This window comes from Cnephaeus nilssonii (genome assembly GCF_951640355.1).
Source record: "Cnephaeus nilssonii genome assembly, chromosome: 6".
NCBI classification, from domain to species: Eukaryota; Metazoa; Chordata; class Mammalia; order Chiroptera; family Vespertilionidae; genus Cnephaeus; species Cnephaeus nilssonii.
The window spans coordinates 18,229,630-18,242,950 of record NC_137077.1 but is presented as its reverse complement, the minus strand read 5'-3'; the positions used below and the strand labels follow the sequence as shown (position 1 = coordinate 18,242,950).

At 34.5% G+C, this 13,321-nt stretch overlaps 1 protein-coding gene across 1 annotated transcript in view; it reads right to left on the bottom strand.

Annotated features, from left to right (window-relative positions):
* The window catches only part of CDK17 (cyclin dependent kinase 17), an 83,988-nt gene that overhangs the window by 11,767 nt on the left and 58,900 nt on the right, over nt 1–13,321 (bottom strand). Inside the window, exons 6-11 of the mRNA XM_079775263.1 lie at nt 8,942–8,998; nt 7,499–7,613; nt 6,881–6,975; nt 6,431–6,493; nt 3,102–3,225; nt 182–302 (exon numbers count right to left, since the gene is read on the bottom strand). Coding sequence (XP_079631389.1) covers nt 182–302; nt 3,102–3,225; nt 6,431–6,493; nt 6,881–6,975; nt 7,499–7,613; nt 8,942–8,998 — 575 coding nt within the window. The remainder of the gene's footprint in view (nt 1–181; nt 303–3,101; nt 3,226–6,430; nt 6,494–6,880; nt 6,976–7,498; nt 7,614–8,941; nt 8,999–13,321) is intronic.

The window sequence follows — 13,321 nt, the reverse complement described above, 5'->3', positions numbered from 1 at the left end:
ATGGTTGCCAGGGGCTGAAGGGAGGAGGATATAGGGAGTTGTTTAAGGGTACAGTGGGAGGAGGATATAGGGAGATGTTTAATGGGTACAGTGTTTCAGTTTTGCAAGATGCAGTATGCCCTGTATTTATGGCTACATTCTTTCAAAATTATAAATAGCAATAACATCCACATATATTTACCACATGTCAATCTGTGTTGAGTACTCTGAGGAACCGAGCAGCACATCAGGTGGCCGGTACCATAGTGTGACAACTTCATTCGAGTAGGTCTTTGTGGGAACTGACTTGGCTCTGGCTAGTCCTTCATAGGGAAAGAAAAAAAGAAATAGCTATAATGAATTTCCCAGCCCATGTCATCACCATGACTCCAATCACTAGGATGCCTGAGATGGCTACTCTGTAGCTTTTTAAAGCTTAACAAAATTAGTTTTATGATTTTTTTTGTAAGTGCACATGGTGTAAGGTTAGCAAATCCTTATGTAATTAAATTAAATAATAGTAATCTCACAATCAGGTATTACATTTACTTTTATGCATATGAATACAGCTGGTACAGTGTCTGGGTTAATTTAAACTTAAGATATTTTCCTGTTATCCATGAATCATGCCAAAATTATTTCCTAGCTGAACTTAAATTAATGCAAAATAGACCAATGACATTGAGATGAACAATTTTATTTCTTACAGCTATAGGCTTTTGTCAACTTTAAACCTGATTCCAACTTTCATTTGCTACACCAATTTTTATCAAAAAAAAGAGAAGCTATTGGTCCCAAACCTTTTTTCATCTCTAAACCTATTTTTTAAAATATTTTTTTTACTTTTCAATTACAGTTGACATACAATATATTAGTTTCATGTGTACAACATACTAATTAGACATTTATATAACTTATGAAGTGATCACCCTGATAAGTCAAGTCTAGTACCCATCTGACACCATCCTGTAGAGTTTTATTGACAATTTTCTTGCAAAAGTCTATTTAGAGAAAGTTCCTTAGAATAAATTACATTGCTTTTCAGAAGTATTTTTAAATTTTAAGTTAGATGGATAATTTAAAAATAAGACAGACCTCACTGCCTTTAAAGGGTATTATTAATTGTTGTAAATGATATAAAACACATACCATTCCTTTGCCAATTTAATATGGAATTCACTGATTATCCAGAAATAAGGGTGAGAGTTCACAACTTTCCCTCTTGAGCCATTGGCATAAGAGAGTTATTTTTACTACATCTAAGCCTTGAAATTCTGAAGGAGCAACTTTAAAAGATTTCTGAAGAAATATAAATTTATTTTAATATATAGTTTATTTCAAACAAAGAATAATTACTTTTTTAGGCTGTGATTTCTGTTATATATAACATGTATCTGATTAAAATATTACATCTTTTAAATGTCATAAAACGATAATTTAATACTTTAATAAACTGGATTAAGTCACTCCAATGAATTTAAAATAATAGGTGGCATTCATACTGTTTTTGTTTGATGGCTAAAGGGTGTAACTAGAACAATGTTGACAATATTTCATTTAATTACAAGTTTTATTCTACCATCCTAACTTGGAAAAATAAATTCAACAAATTATTTTCCTAACTATTTTGGTAATTAGCAAGATGAGAGCAGCTTTTTGATTGCTCTTCCTGATATGAATAGTAGATGGTTATATGGGGCAAAGGACAGGGCCACAAGCTGACTTATCCTATAACCTATGGTATCAAAACAATTGCCAGTTATAGTTTCCTTAGTACCTTACTCTCCTACTCCTGAGAGAATTCTGAACTAGGGTGGTGCTTGTTCACACAGGGTCCTAGTTCACAATCTGAATTTCAGCATTGGCATGAAATTAAATAATAATAATCTCTTCCAAATCAAAGTATTTAAATGTGATACAGTATTATTATATAAGCCATTTTCTATTAGAGATGAAAATGTCTATAGTAGTACTTACTAAACCTGAATTTCACCGATTACAGTAAAAAGAGTAGAATTTTCACAGGGATCAAAAACAATTTACAGTAAAATACTCAAAGTTACCTGACCCTCCCCTACTTGCAACCAATAAAAAAATATTGGTTTTCCTTTTTTATTAATGAGGAGGTCTGTGGTTTCAAGTTTCAGTGCAACACATATGTACTACTAATGCAATCAATAATATATAACTAAAAGCAAAACACAAAATTGATTACATTATCTTATGGAACAATCAGAATTTCTTGTTGGCTTGTGGAAGATAAGATTTGCTTGGCTTGCTTTGTAGAAGTTAGAAGCAAAATTTCAAGCACCGATAGTATTCCTCCCACCAACCTCGAATTCCCAAGGGTAAATTTTTGATGGCCCTTGCCATTCTTGTATTGAATTTCTAATAGGCAAGCTGGATTTCTCTATCACTGCCATTCATTTTGGGATTATGTAATAAAGAACAGTGAATGAATGCAGCTTGGCAAAAAAGAGGGGAGAGTCTGAGGGGGTAATAACAATTATTAGGAAAATAAACTATGTATAGGAGATTGTGTAATGTTATATAAGCCTATGCAAATAACTTGTACTTTCTTGTTTAAACACATGACCATTTCCTTTTTAAGGAAGGAAATACAAATAGCAACCTACCTTTCAAACAAATGGTAAAGTGTTAAATAAGTAAAAGTATAGAAATTTCTAGAAAAATTCACCGCTTAATAACAGTGAATTTTTAATTTGTTACTAATAGAATACAATGACTACTACCAGGTAAGTACAGTTTGGTGTCACTGCCTTGATTAATACTAAGGCACTAGTAACATTACCCCTTATTGATTTTGGATCATCAATACAAATATTAATACAGTGAAAAAGGCAAATAACATTCAGTATAAATTTGATAACATATTAGACTTCTGGAGACCCTCTAAAAGGGCCTTAGGGGTCTATGGATCACACCCGAGAATGGTGCCTTTTAGCATTTACTAATGTAACTCACCTACCAAAGTTTTTGTCAAATATCTTATTCTGTGGGCTATACAGAAAATATCCACACCCATATAAAAGCAATTACACAGTGTCAACGGCTGTTCTAACCACCTAGAACTATTTATAAATATCTGATACATTCCATACCAAAATCAGCTAGCTTTAGTTCTCCTTTTTCATTAATGAGGAGGTTCTGTGGTTTCAAGTCTCGGTGCAACACTTTCCTTCTGTGGCAATATGCCAAACCACGTAGAATTTGGTATAAAAACAGCTACAGAAACAAATAAATAGAAATTAGTCTTACAGATAATGAGAAAGACTTTGATGTAAGTGTAAGTTATGGTAAAGAGAAAAGTATAAAACCTTTTCCTTATATAGTTGTTTTCTATTTGAAACATCAATCTATGTTTTTAGTCTGATAGTGTCCATGCAAATAAATAAAAATAGCAAGGTTTCATAAAGTGAAATGAAACTTTGTCTTAGTAGTAATAGTTGCTTATTATAGAAAATGATCCTATATAATAAAAGCCTAATATGCAAATCGACCGAACAGCGGAACGACCGGTTGCTATGATGCACACTGACCACCAGAGGGTAGACACTCAACGCAGGAGCTGCCCCCTGGTGGTCAGTGCACTACCACAGGGGGAGCGCTGCTCAGCCAGAAGCCGGGCTCATGGCTGGTGAGCGCAGTGGTGGTGGCAGGAGCCTCTCCTGCCTCCACAGCAGCGCTAAGGAGCAGCAAGCCTTGCGGTAAGGAGCAGCTCTCAGGCAGGCGGTAAGGAATGAGGGGTTTTGGACTGCGAGAGGGATGTCCAGCAGGCGGACATCCCCCGAGGGCTCCCGGACTGCGAGAGGGTGCACGCCGGGCTGAGGACTCCCCCCTCCACCCCAGTGCACGAATTTTGTGCACCAGGCCTCTAGTTTAAAATAAACATATCCTTGCCCTGCCTGCCAGTGTGGCTCAGTTGGTTGTAGCGTCATCCCATACACCAAAAGGTGGCAGGTTTGATTACTGGTCAGGGCACATACCCAGATTGTGGGTTAGATCTCTGGTTCAGGAGTAAGCAGGAAGCAACCAACTGATATCTCTTTCTCAAACATCCATTCCATGCTCCTTCCTTCCTTCCTTCCTTCCTTCCTTCCTTCCTTCCTTCCTTCCTTCCTTCCTTCCTTCCTTCCTTCCTTCCTTCCTTCCTTCCTTCCTTCTCTCTCTCTCTCTCTCTCCCCCCCTCCCCCCTTCCTGTTTCTAAAATCATTAAAAAAGACATATAAAAAATTTTAAAAATAGCACATATCCTCATGAACTTATAGGCCTACCGAGGCTTACAGTTTAATTATGAAATTCTGGCAAAACAAACAACCAAACTCTATCCTCACTGCCCACCCTGCCAAAAAAAAAAAAAAGAAAACCTGACCTGGGACAATGTCTTTTAAAGGTATTGGAATTGGTGGTTTTATGAAAACTCCAAGATGTCAAACAGAATGGTGCCTCACACAGCTCTGGAAAATTACGTGCTATAAAAATAACCTAAACCAGCTTCTATCACCTACCTCCTGGGTATTTTACTTTCAGCACCTCCTACTCAGCCTTCAAAATCTGCTATGATTCAGAACAGGGAATTAGCACTGTAGAGCTCTAAATGAATCTTTGAAAGAAGCAATTCCTAAGGCTAATGTAGACTTTTTGTGTTGATTTTGGTGGAAAAGGGATGTGAAACACAGAGTTTTTGACTCTTTGGGATTAACAAAAAAGAGCCTGAAGTAGAGGACTGAAGAGTATATCCTTTGTTTACTTGCAGGTGAAAAATAAAGCATTAGAACAGCGACTTTCAACCTTTTTCATCTCATGGCACACATAAATTACTAAAATTCTGAGGCACACCAAAAAATATATTTTGGGCTGATCTGACAAAAAAATTTGATTCATTCACACCAAATGGAGATTGTTGTATTGCCTGTTGTCATTTTTTTATTTGATAACTTAAGGGAAAAGAGGTCAGTGCCCCTAACTAAACAGTGAGGTATTGCATGTTTTAAAAATTCTTGTGGTACACGGGTTGAAAATTGCTACATTAGAACTCTGAGAATAAGCCAAAGCAGGTGAACAGTAGGCCTAAACAAATTATAAGTAGCAGAGTTTCTACACTACATATTTATTTATTTTTTTGTTTAAAATTACTCTTTCCATATATTCCTGTTACTTTTTAAGTTTGGAAAAATAAAAGTACAGAGTTAAACTTGCTATTTAAATAAACAAAATACTTTAAGCCAGACATGTATAACTGCCTTTAAAGATACAAACTTCTCAAATCTTTGTCAAATTATAACTAAGGACTTATTTTCTTTCCAAATTATTGCTAATATGAAAGCAGGAAATAAACAAATAAAAACAACAAAGATAAATATATGTAAATGAGATTCACAACAACTTGCAAAATAAAATGTAAAATATGATTAAAACAATTCTCAGAGAATGTATATGGAAATACACTTAAAGCCCTATTCTAAAATTTTTAGCAATGTGGTATCCAATATATTCTGAATTGTATTTTAGTAGAAGAAATTGATTCTCCTTTATATCTATCAAAATTACAATTTTTAAAAAAATGTAAGTTTAAAGTTAGTATCTACAGAATTGGAACTGTCTCAAACCCACAGCCAAGACAGCCTATTTCCAGAATAGTTTCTCACAAATTGCCCACTAAGTTTGGATAAGTAAATCTTTGCTAAATTTGGAGCATACCACTCTGGTCGAAAAAACCTACTGTAAGGACACAACTGCATCAAATGTTTTTACTTTTCCCTTACTTTTGGGTTTCAGCTGACAGTGATTATTATGCCAAACTTTTCTGGCATTACTTGCATTTTAGATATACAGGTAAGAAAACAATAATTACCTCACTTTTCCTCCTGACAATAGAGTGGTATTTCCAGCCTACTATTCATAATACTTGTGCATGTTCCTGGCCTTACTCACTAGATTAGTAACTTTAATATTAGCTGTGTTTCATAATTAAGTACCATTTTAAATATATTAGGGAAGTTTGCAATTTAAAGAAGGCCTTTCACAGAATGAACTAGTCATTTGTATTTATTTTAAATATTTGAATTTTTATGTAATAGGCTTTTGGTTTTATTTTGTTTTTAAAGCAGATTACACATGTAAATATACTATGTATCTAAGAGAATCAGTGTTATTATGTGAAAATAAATGTCAAAAGTGGTTTGTAAGATTTTTAAAACAAAGCAGGTTCTACAAAAAAGTCTGATCTTAAGAAATAGTGTAGTGTAATTAATAAAAGTTCTGAGTAAATTATTTAGAGGACAATAACCTCTTTAAAATGCCAAACAGATCATTCTGAAGCACAATAGTTATCAAGATAGTATATTTCATTAAGTAATGTAGTTTGTCTATGCTTAGGAAGGTTAGTCTCTGCTTTAAACAAAATTCAAAATTACACATTAAAACATACCTTTACATTGTGCATACTCATGATGTTTCCACAATCATCCATGTACTGTTTTAGGTCTTTATCCTGAAAAAATATAGCACTTTACTTATGTGATACCGAGGAAAGATAATGAATATACCACATAATTTAATTCAATACCAATAACTAAGCAAAAATGTCTCTGGGCCTGTTAGAAAACCCAATTTACTATGTTTTATTAAAGCAAAAGTAGACCTGCCCAGTGTTGCTCAGTAGTTCGAGTGTCGATCTGCGCACTGAAGAATTGCAAGTTTATCCCAGGCTCTGTCAGGGAGCATGCAGGAGCAACCAATTGATATGTCTCTCTCAAATCAGTGTTTCCCTCTATCTCTCTCCACCTCCCACCCTCCCTTATGCTCTAAAAATCATTTGTTGGAAAAAATATCCAACAAAAAAGCAAAAGTAAATACGGAATTTTAATTAAATGCTTACCAGATATTCAAAGACCAGAGTCAAAGATTTATCTGTGTGAACAATGTCATGTAAGGTAACTATATTTGCATGTTTTAGATCCTTTAACAGTGAAACTGCAAAACAGAAAAGAAAGTTAATTATTGGTCTATGGTAGCCTGTCTTTATAATAACCTAAAGTACATTTAACATAAATTGATTATGTTTAATATTCTCTTAAGTTTAAAACATTAATTCACCAAGGGGATTCGAAGTAGAAATTTTAATAGAGTCAATTTTTTCTTTTCTTTTATGATTCTGTGTTTGATATTTTTAATACTTAAAGTTGTCCCCAATATAATACTAATACTCTTATTATCATCTGTTTTTTCCCCTCAAATGTTAGCTTATTAAGATTTCTAGGATTAATTAGATATAAAGTACAAGGTACCTTTTTCCTCCAAATTGCTTCTCAGTGCCTCAACCATTTTCTGGATATCTCTCTTTTGAAAAACAAATATGGTACCATGATAGAAATATATTTACATTCTGTATATACTAACTTATAGCTTTTCCCAATGTGCCATTATATAACAGTTCCCAATGTCAAATATTTGTCTATGATATAATACATTTTACTCACAAAAGATCAAATTATACCTTCTCTTATAGCTGTGCAGGGTGCACCTTCTTCGTGTTCCAATCGGATCTCTTTTAATGCCACCAAATTCTCTGTCAATTTACTTCTCCCTTTATATACTGTAGCATATGTACCCTATAAAATATATTTTTAAAAGACACAGCAAAAGATCACAAAGGGTATATCTATACCACCTATATAAAAAAGAGCACTAACCAAATTTCTAAGTTCTAAGCATATGTTAAATTCTACCTTGCAAGGAAAACTCCACAATGATTAACCTTGGCTTTCCAATACCTAAAAGGACATTCAGTTCCATATGCACAGCTTCCATACTTACAACACAGAGTGCCCTAAAATTATGAAATGTAAGAATATCTAATTTACTTTTTATACTTTGCATTAGATTAATAATTGGAGATCAGTGGCTTCAGAATCAAAGGTACTTTACCTACAATAGTATGTGGAGATTGAGGAAACATATTAACTGAAAATTGAAATTCTAACTAACATATTGTTAAATTATAAAAATTTTACTGGTTTTCAGAATTTTTAAACATTAACTCTCCTTTAAAAAAACACACAAATATAGTCTGGGAGCAGGGGCAGGCTAGAAGGGAACATATGTAATACTTTCAACAATAAAGATAAAAAAAATACAACCGCAATTGCATTCTACAGGAGATTTCTTCTATCATTGCCAGGATAGCTCTCAAACTCTCTCAAGGATTCCCTGTTAACTAAAACTTATTTTCTTTATCTTCTCTCACTCTGGGAGGGAGACGGTTTCAAAATTAGTAGTAGTAGCAGCAAGTTCAAGAAAACCCAGGTCTTATCCTTTTGCACTCGGATGTCGAGTGTGACGGTTATTGAATGTATCAATAATTTGAAATATTAAAAAATCCAAAAAAATAAATTTGTATGAAAAGAAACTCCAGTTTTTTATTCTACTGCCGCGCTTTGTAAAATCTGGGGTATTTAAAAAATTAAATCCCGAGTAGAATAAAGGAATCGAGAAAAAAGCAAGCGAGTGCAAAGGGTTATTAGCCAAGAATTTCTTTCTGTGACAAGTATCTTTAAGATAGTATTTTGATTTTTCACAGGTTTGAACTCATGTAATTCCCATATGACAGGACAGGTAGCAGACTGTCAGGGAGCTAACTAACAAATAGATACCTAACTAACAAATTGCTACCAAGGAAGCTCAATATTTTGTGCTTCAATAAAGATTACAAGGTAATAGAAAATACTTCTTTTCCCCCTCAAACTAATAGGGTAATTTCAAGAATTTAAGGATTTTTTCTTTCTAACATTCTGCCGTCTTTTCAGAACAAGATAAGAACTTTTACACAATAATGCTTACATTTTTTTTCCAGGTTGGAAAAAACTATAGACTAATAGAGAAGTTTAGGTGATAAACAATAAAAAAAAGTCTTACAATTTTAAAGTAAGTATTTACTTACCTCTCCAAGCTTCTCCAATTTGATGTAGGTTTCCATTTTCCCAAACCCAATTTCTGACTGAAAGCAAACAATCATATAGTTAGTATCCTTAAAATTTCAATTAATCTCTTCCTCAATTTCTGAAATTCTCCTGCTTTAAAGAGTGTCTTGGAATAGAAAAAATTGATTATAATTAAATTGTTGAACATCTGTTAAGTTGTGCAACATACCTGACTGTTAGAATATTCAAAGGCTCAAAAACATCAAAGTTCACAATTAAAATTGTAAACCCATCTTTTATACAGATTAGTTAACATTCTACTATTTTAAGACCGAGATTTTAAGTTACCAAAGAATTTTATAAAAACACGATTTTTTTAAACAAATCTACTAAATAAATAATTTTTCTATATATTTTCCTTCACTAATCTTTGTGTTCCCTAGGAATGCCTTAGAGCAGTTGCTAGCGGTTCTCAACCTGTGGGTTGTGACCCACAGGTTGAGAACCGTTGCTGTAGAGCCTAAGACCATCGGAAAACACAGATATTTACATTACGATTCACTAACAGTAGCAAAATTACAGTTATGAAGTAGCAACGAAAATAATTTTATGGTTGGGGGTCACCACAACATGAGGAACCGTATTAAAGGGTCGCGGCATTAGAAAGGTTGAGAACTACTGCCTTAAGAGCAACAAAATACTATTTGTCTCAGTTTTTCCAACCAAAATATAATGAAAAAGACAACTGCAAGTTACAACCTATTATGGATCAGGAAATGGCTGACACAGAAGAAGCAATTTAAGTCCAAAGCTGGCAAAAAAAAAAAAGGCTTTAAAAAGTGAGTTCTCAAACTCATTGCTTTTAAACCTTGAACTTGTCTATTTAGTATGGAATCAAAAAATGAGATAAATGGAATGCACTGAAATATGTAATGGAAACTCAATATTTAAAAACAAAACAAAAAGTCTTAACACAAAAGATCTAGGAAAAATAAGAGATGGAAATTTAGGTATTAAGAGAACAAAAATAGGAAAAAAGTTAACAAGCAGAAGAAAATAAGAATTTTCTCAAAATTATTTTCTAGTACCCCTTGTAGATAATGAAAAAGACAACAATAATGTAAAAAAAAGACAGGCTTCTTAATCCTTAAATAGACAGTAAAAGGATATAATATTCTTTTATATGTAATCTCAGCAGTAAAAAGTGTATTAATTACATTGGATCATTAAAAGAGTATGTTTTAGTCAAATTCTGGAGGTTCAAATATGCAATTTCTTACATAGGTGTTAAATAAAATCTGACAAGCAGACTTTTAACATCACTCACCACACTTTGAATATGATAAACTGCCTAAAGTTGAATGACCAAAAGTAGCAGAGGCAGCTCAAAGGAACTGTTTATATATATATACTAGAAGCCAATGCACCAGCTTCCTTCCAGCACCCAGGACCCGGTCTGCTTCGCTCCAGCTGCTACCAGGCACCCGGGACCAGGGCTGCTTCACTCCAGCTGCCACCGCCACCCACTGGGGGCGTACTCTGAGCCGCGCCTCAGCTGCTCAGAGCATGCCCGCACCCCTGGTGTATGTCCGCTGGGGTGGGGGCGTGCTCCAAGCCATGCCTCGGTGGCTCAGAGCATGCCCCCACCCCCTGGTGTGTGTCCGCTGGGGCTGGGGGCGGCATGCAGTCCCCTCCTGCCCATCTGTGCGTGCAGCTCCTCCTGAGCCGGTTGTGATATATATATTTTTTTTAACAATGATATATAAAAAGTTAAAAAGACACAAGGAAAACTGTGTGTCCAACAGTACTTAATTCTATTTTGATAAACTAATAAAAACTTTGGTCAGAGGAAGTATCATTGAATGGAAAACTGCTTCTTTTTGCACTCTTTAAGACCTAAATATAGTATTTCCAAAAAAAATTTAACTAAAAAATGAAGTTTTGGAACCATCATAAACCATCCATCAATGTACTATCTTGTATATGCCTCAGAGATATTAAGTCCTTGTTTTCTATTAACAACTATGCAAAATAATAAAATAAAACAGACAACACTTTTCAAATACAAATGGAGTTTTTTAACTTTAATATGGAAAATGTGGCAAACAACACCTGGTACATAAAAGCCTGATTCTTAACAACCTTTATTTTATGTATGATTTTTACAACCTATTTACATATGATCTACACTAATAAGAGAAAAATATGCAAATTGACTGTCACTTCACAACACCCACCAGCCAATCAGGAGTGACTATGCAAATTAACCCAACAAAGATGGCGGCAGCCTCGCCCCCTAGCTGCTCCGGGACTCTGGGAAGCACGCATGCAGGCGCAGAGTGGCCGGGTGGGGCAGGACGCCTGCTATGAGGGGGAGGGCGGGGGGCGGAGGGAGCTACAGGAGCAGCACTCTGGCTAGAGCGAAGACTGAAGGCTCCAGCCAGAGCACGAAGGTAGAAGGCAGCGGCCAGAGCGAAGGCCTGGGTCCTGGGTGCTGGAGGAAAACTGGTGCTGGCAGCCAGGGGAAGGAAGGCCTATTGCGCGAATCTTCGTGCAACGGGCCTCTAGTCTTAAATAATTAAAAAAAAAAGACTAATTGCCAAGGTCACACAAACTGATAGAACATGTTTACTTTCTTATACATATTTCTGGAATTCAGATTCTTAAATTAACAAATATGAATTTTAACTCTTGTCATATATTTTATAAAGAAAAAAACGATATTGAGAATAAATGGAAACTAGTATGAACAAAACAATGAATGTCCCTGAAAAAAATAAAATATCATCATCTAAAACAATGAGAAGCATCTAGAAAAAATATGACTGCAAGCTAGGAACTCTTTCTTATCAGGAGTTGGAATACTATTTTCTTATTCATTCTTAAGTGAATAAATAGTAGCAAAATCTTAAAACATCACATATACTTTGGTCTAGGGGTGGCTATGACAAAATGCTGACGTTTGGTTTTAAGCAGATGTGTTACACAGACCACAAATTCAAGACGGTAAGATAAAAATATTATAGATATTACTGTTATATAAAGTATATAAAGAGTAAACTGTAAGGCAGTGATGGCGAACCTATGACACGCGTGTCAGCACTGACACACGTAGCCATTTCTGATGACACACGGCCGCTGAGGCGGCCACATGCCGAGGATGAAACATTTGCGAAATAATGTTTTTTCCTCAAAGTGACATACAACCCGAGTTATGCTCAGTTTTTTGGCGAAGTTTGACACACCAAGCTCAAAAGGTTGCCCATCACTGCTGTAAGGGGTGCATCAAAAATTAACACAGCAAAGAGTAATTGTTCAAAGGATGAAATTTAGTGAGATCATTAAAATATGCTGAAAGTCTGCTTTTAAAAAAGTAAATACTGCACTATCATTTACAGAGCTAAATTTAAATTTTAATAATTGATCTATAAAATAAACAGCATAACTGAATTTCACCCATGCAGGCAGCCAGAAAATTCAGACAAAAGGCAGTTTACCAATAAATTGTCAGAAACAAATTCAAAGAGTAAAGCATACCTACTTCATCACCTATTTTAATAATTTCAAACACTTACGATTTTAAAGTTATATTCAAGTATTACTTACTGAATCTTTAAATGGAATTTTGAGAAAGTTTTGCTTGCATATTTATCTGCTGAACATGACAAGATTAACAACTGATATAATGACTAGCTTGTTGACATGCTCTCCTACAGAAATTATTCAGAGGACAGAGGACAAAGCTCATTTATTCAACATTCACCAAGCACATTGCTAGGTACTGAGGATACAGTGAAGACGACAAGTGTGACTCCTGTTTTTATGAGTTCCATCTTAGATTACTTTAGAATATTTTAAATATTTTATAAAATCAGAAATAGGTAAAGGAATCGAACAAGCTTTTGCATTTTAATATAATATAAAACCCCCTTAATTCTGCTTTCTAAAGAAATGAAGATAATTTTTTTTATACTTAATTATTCCAAGAGAATACTTAGCTTTTTGATAGCTCCAAGCAAATTCCTGGTCAGATAGCTCTTACCAGAGTAAACACATTAAAAAAATCCAAAATAAATTATAATTTATAATAGCCTTTTTATAATTCAGTGTAACTTTTAAGTGGCATTGAGCATTATGGGAGACTTCTGATTACTTTGGCTCTCTAATCACTGTGTCACAATTATAATGATGTATTAACATGCTGGCAATGCGGCTCTAACTGAACTTCAAAACAAATGGAAGTATGTGCAAAAGTTCAATAGCTGCCATTCTAAAAGTGAATGTGCATATTAGAAACACAAAGGGAGCTTTTCTCAAACATCTCAATTCCCTCCCATGAGAATTACTGTTACTGTCAGAAATGTGTTCTTAGATATGAGGGGGGCGAAGAGATTGAGAAC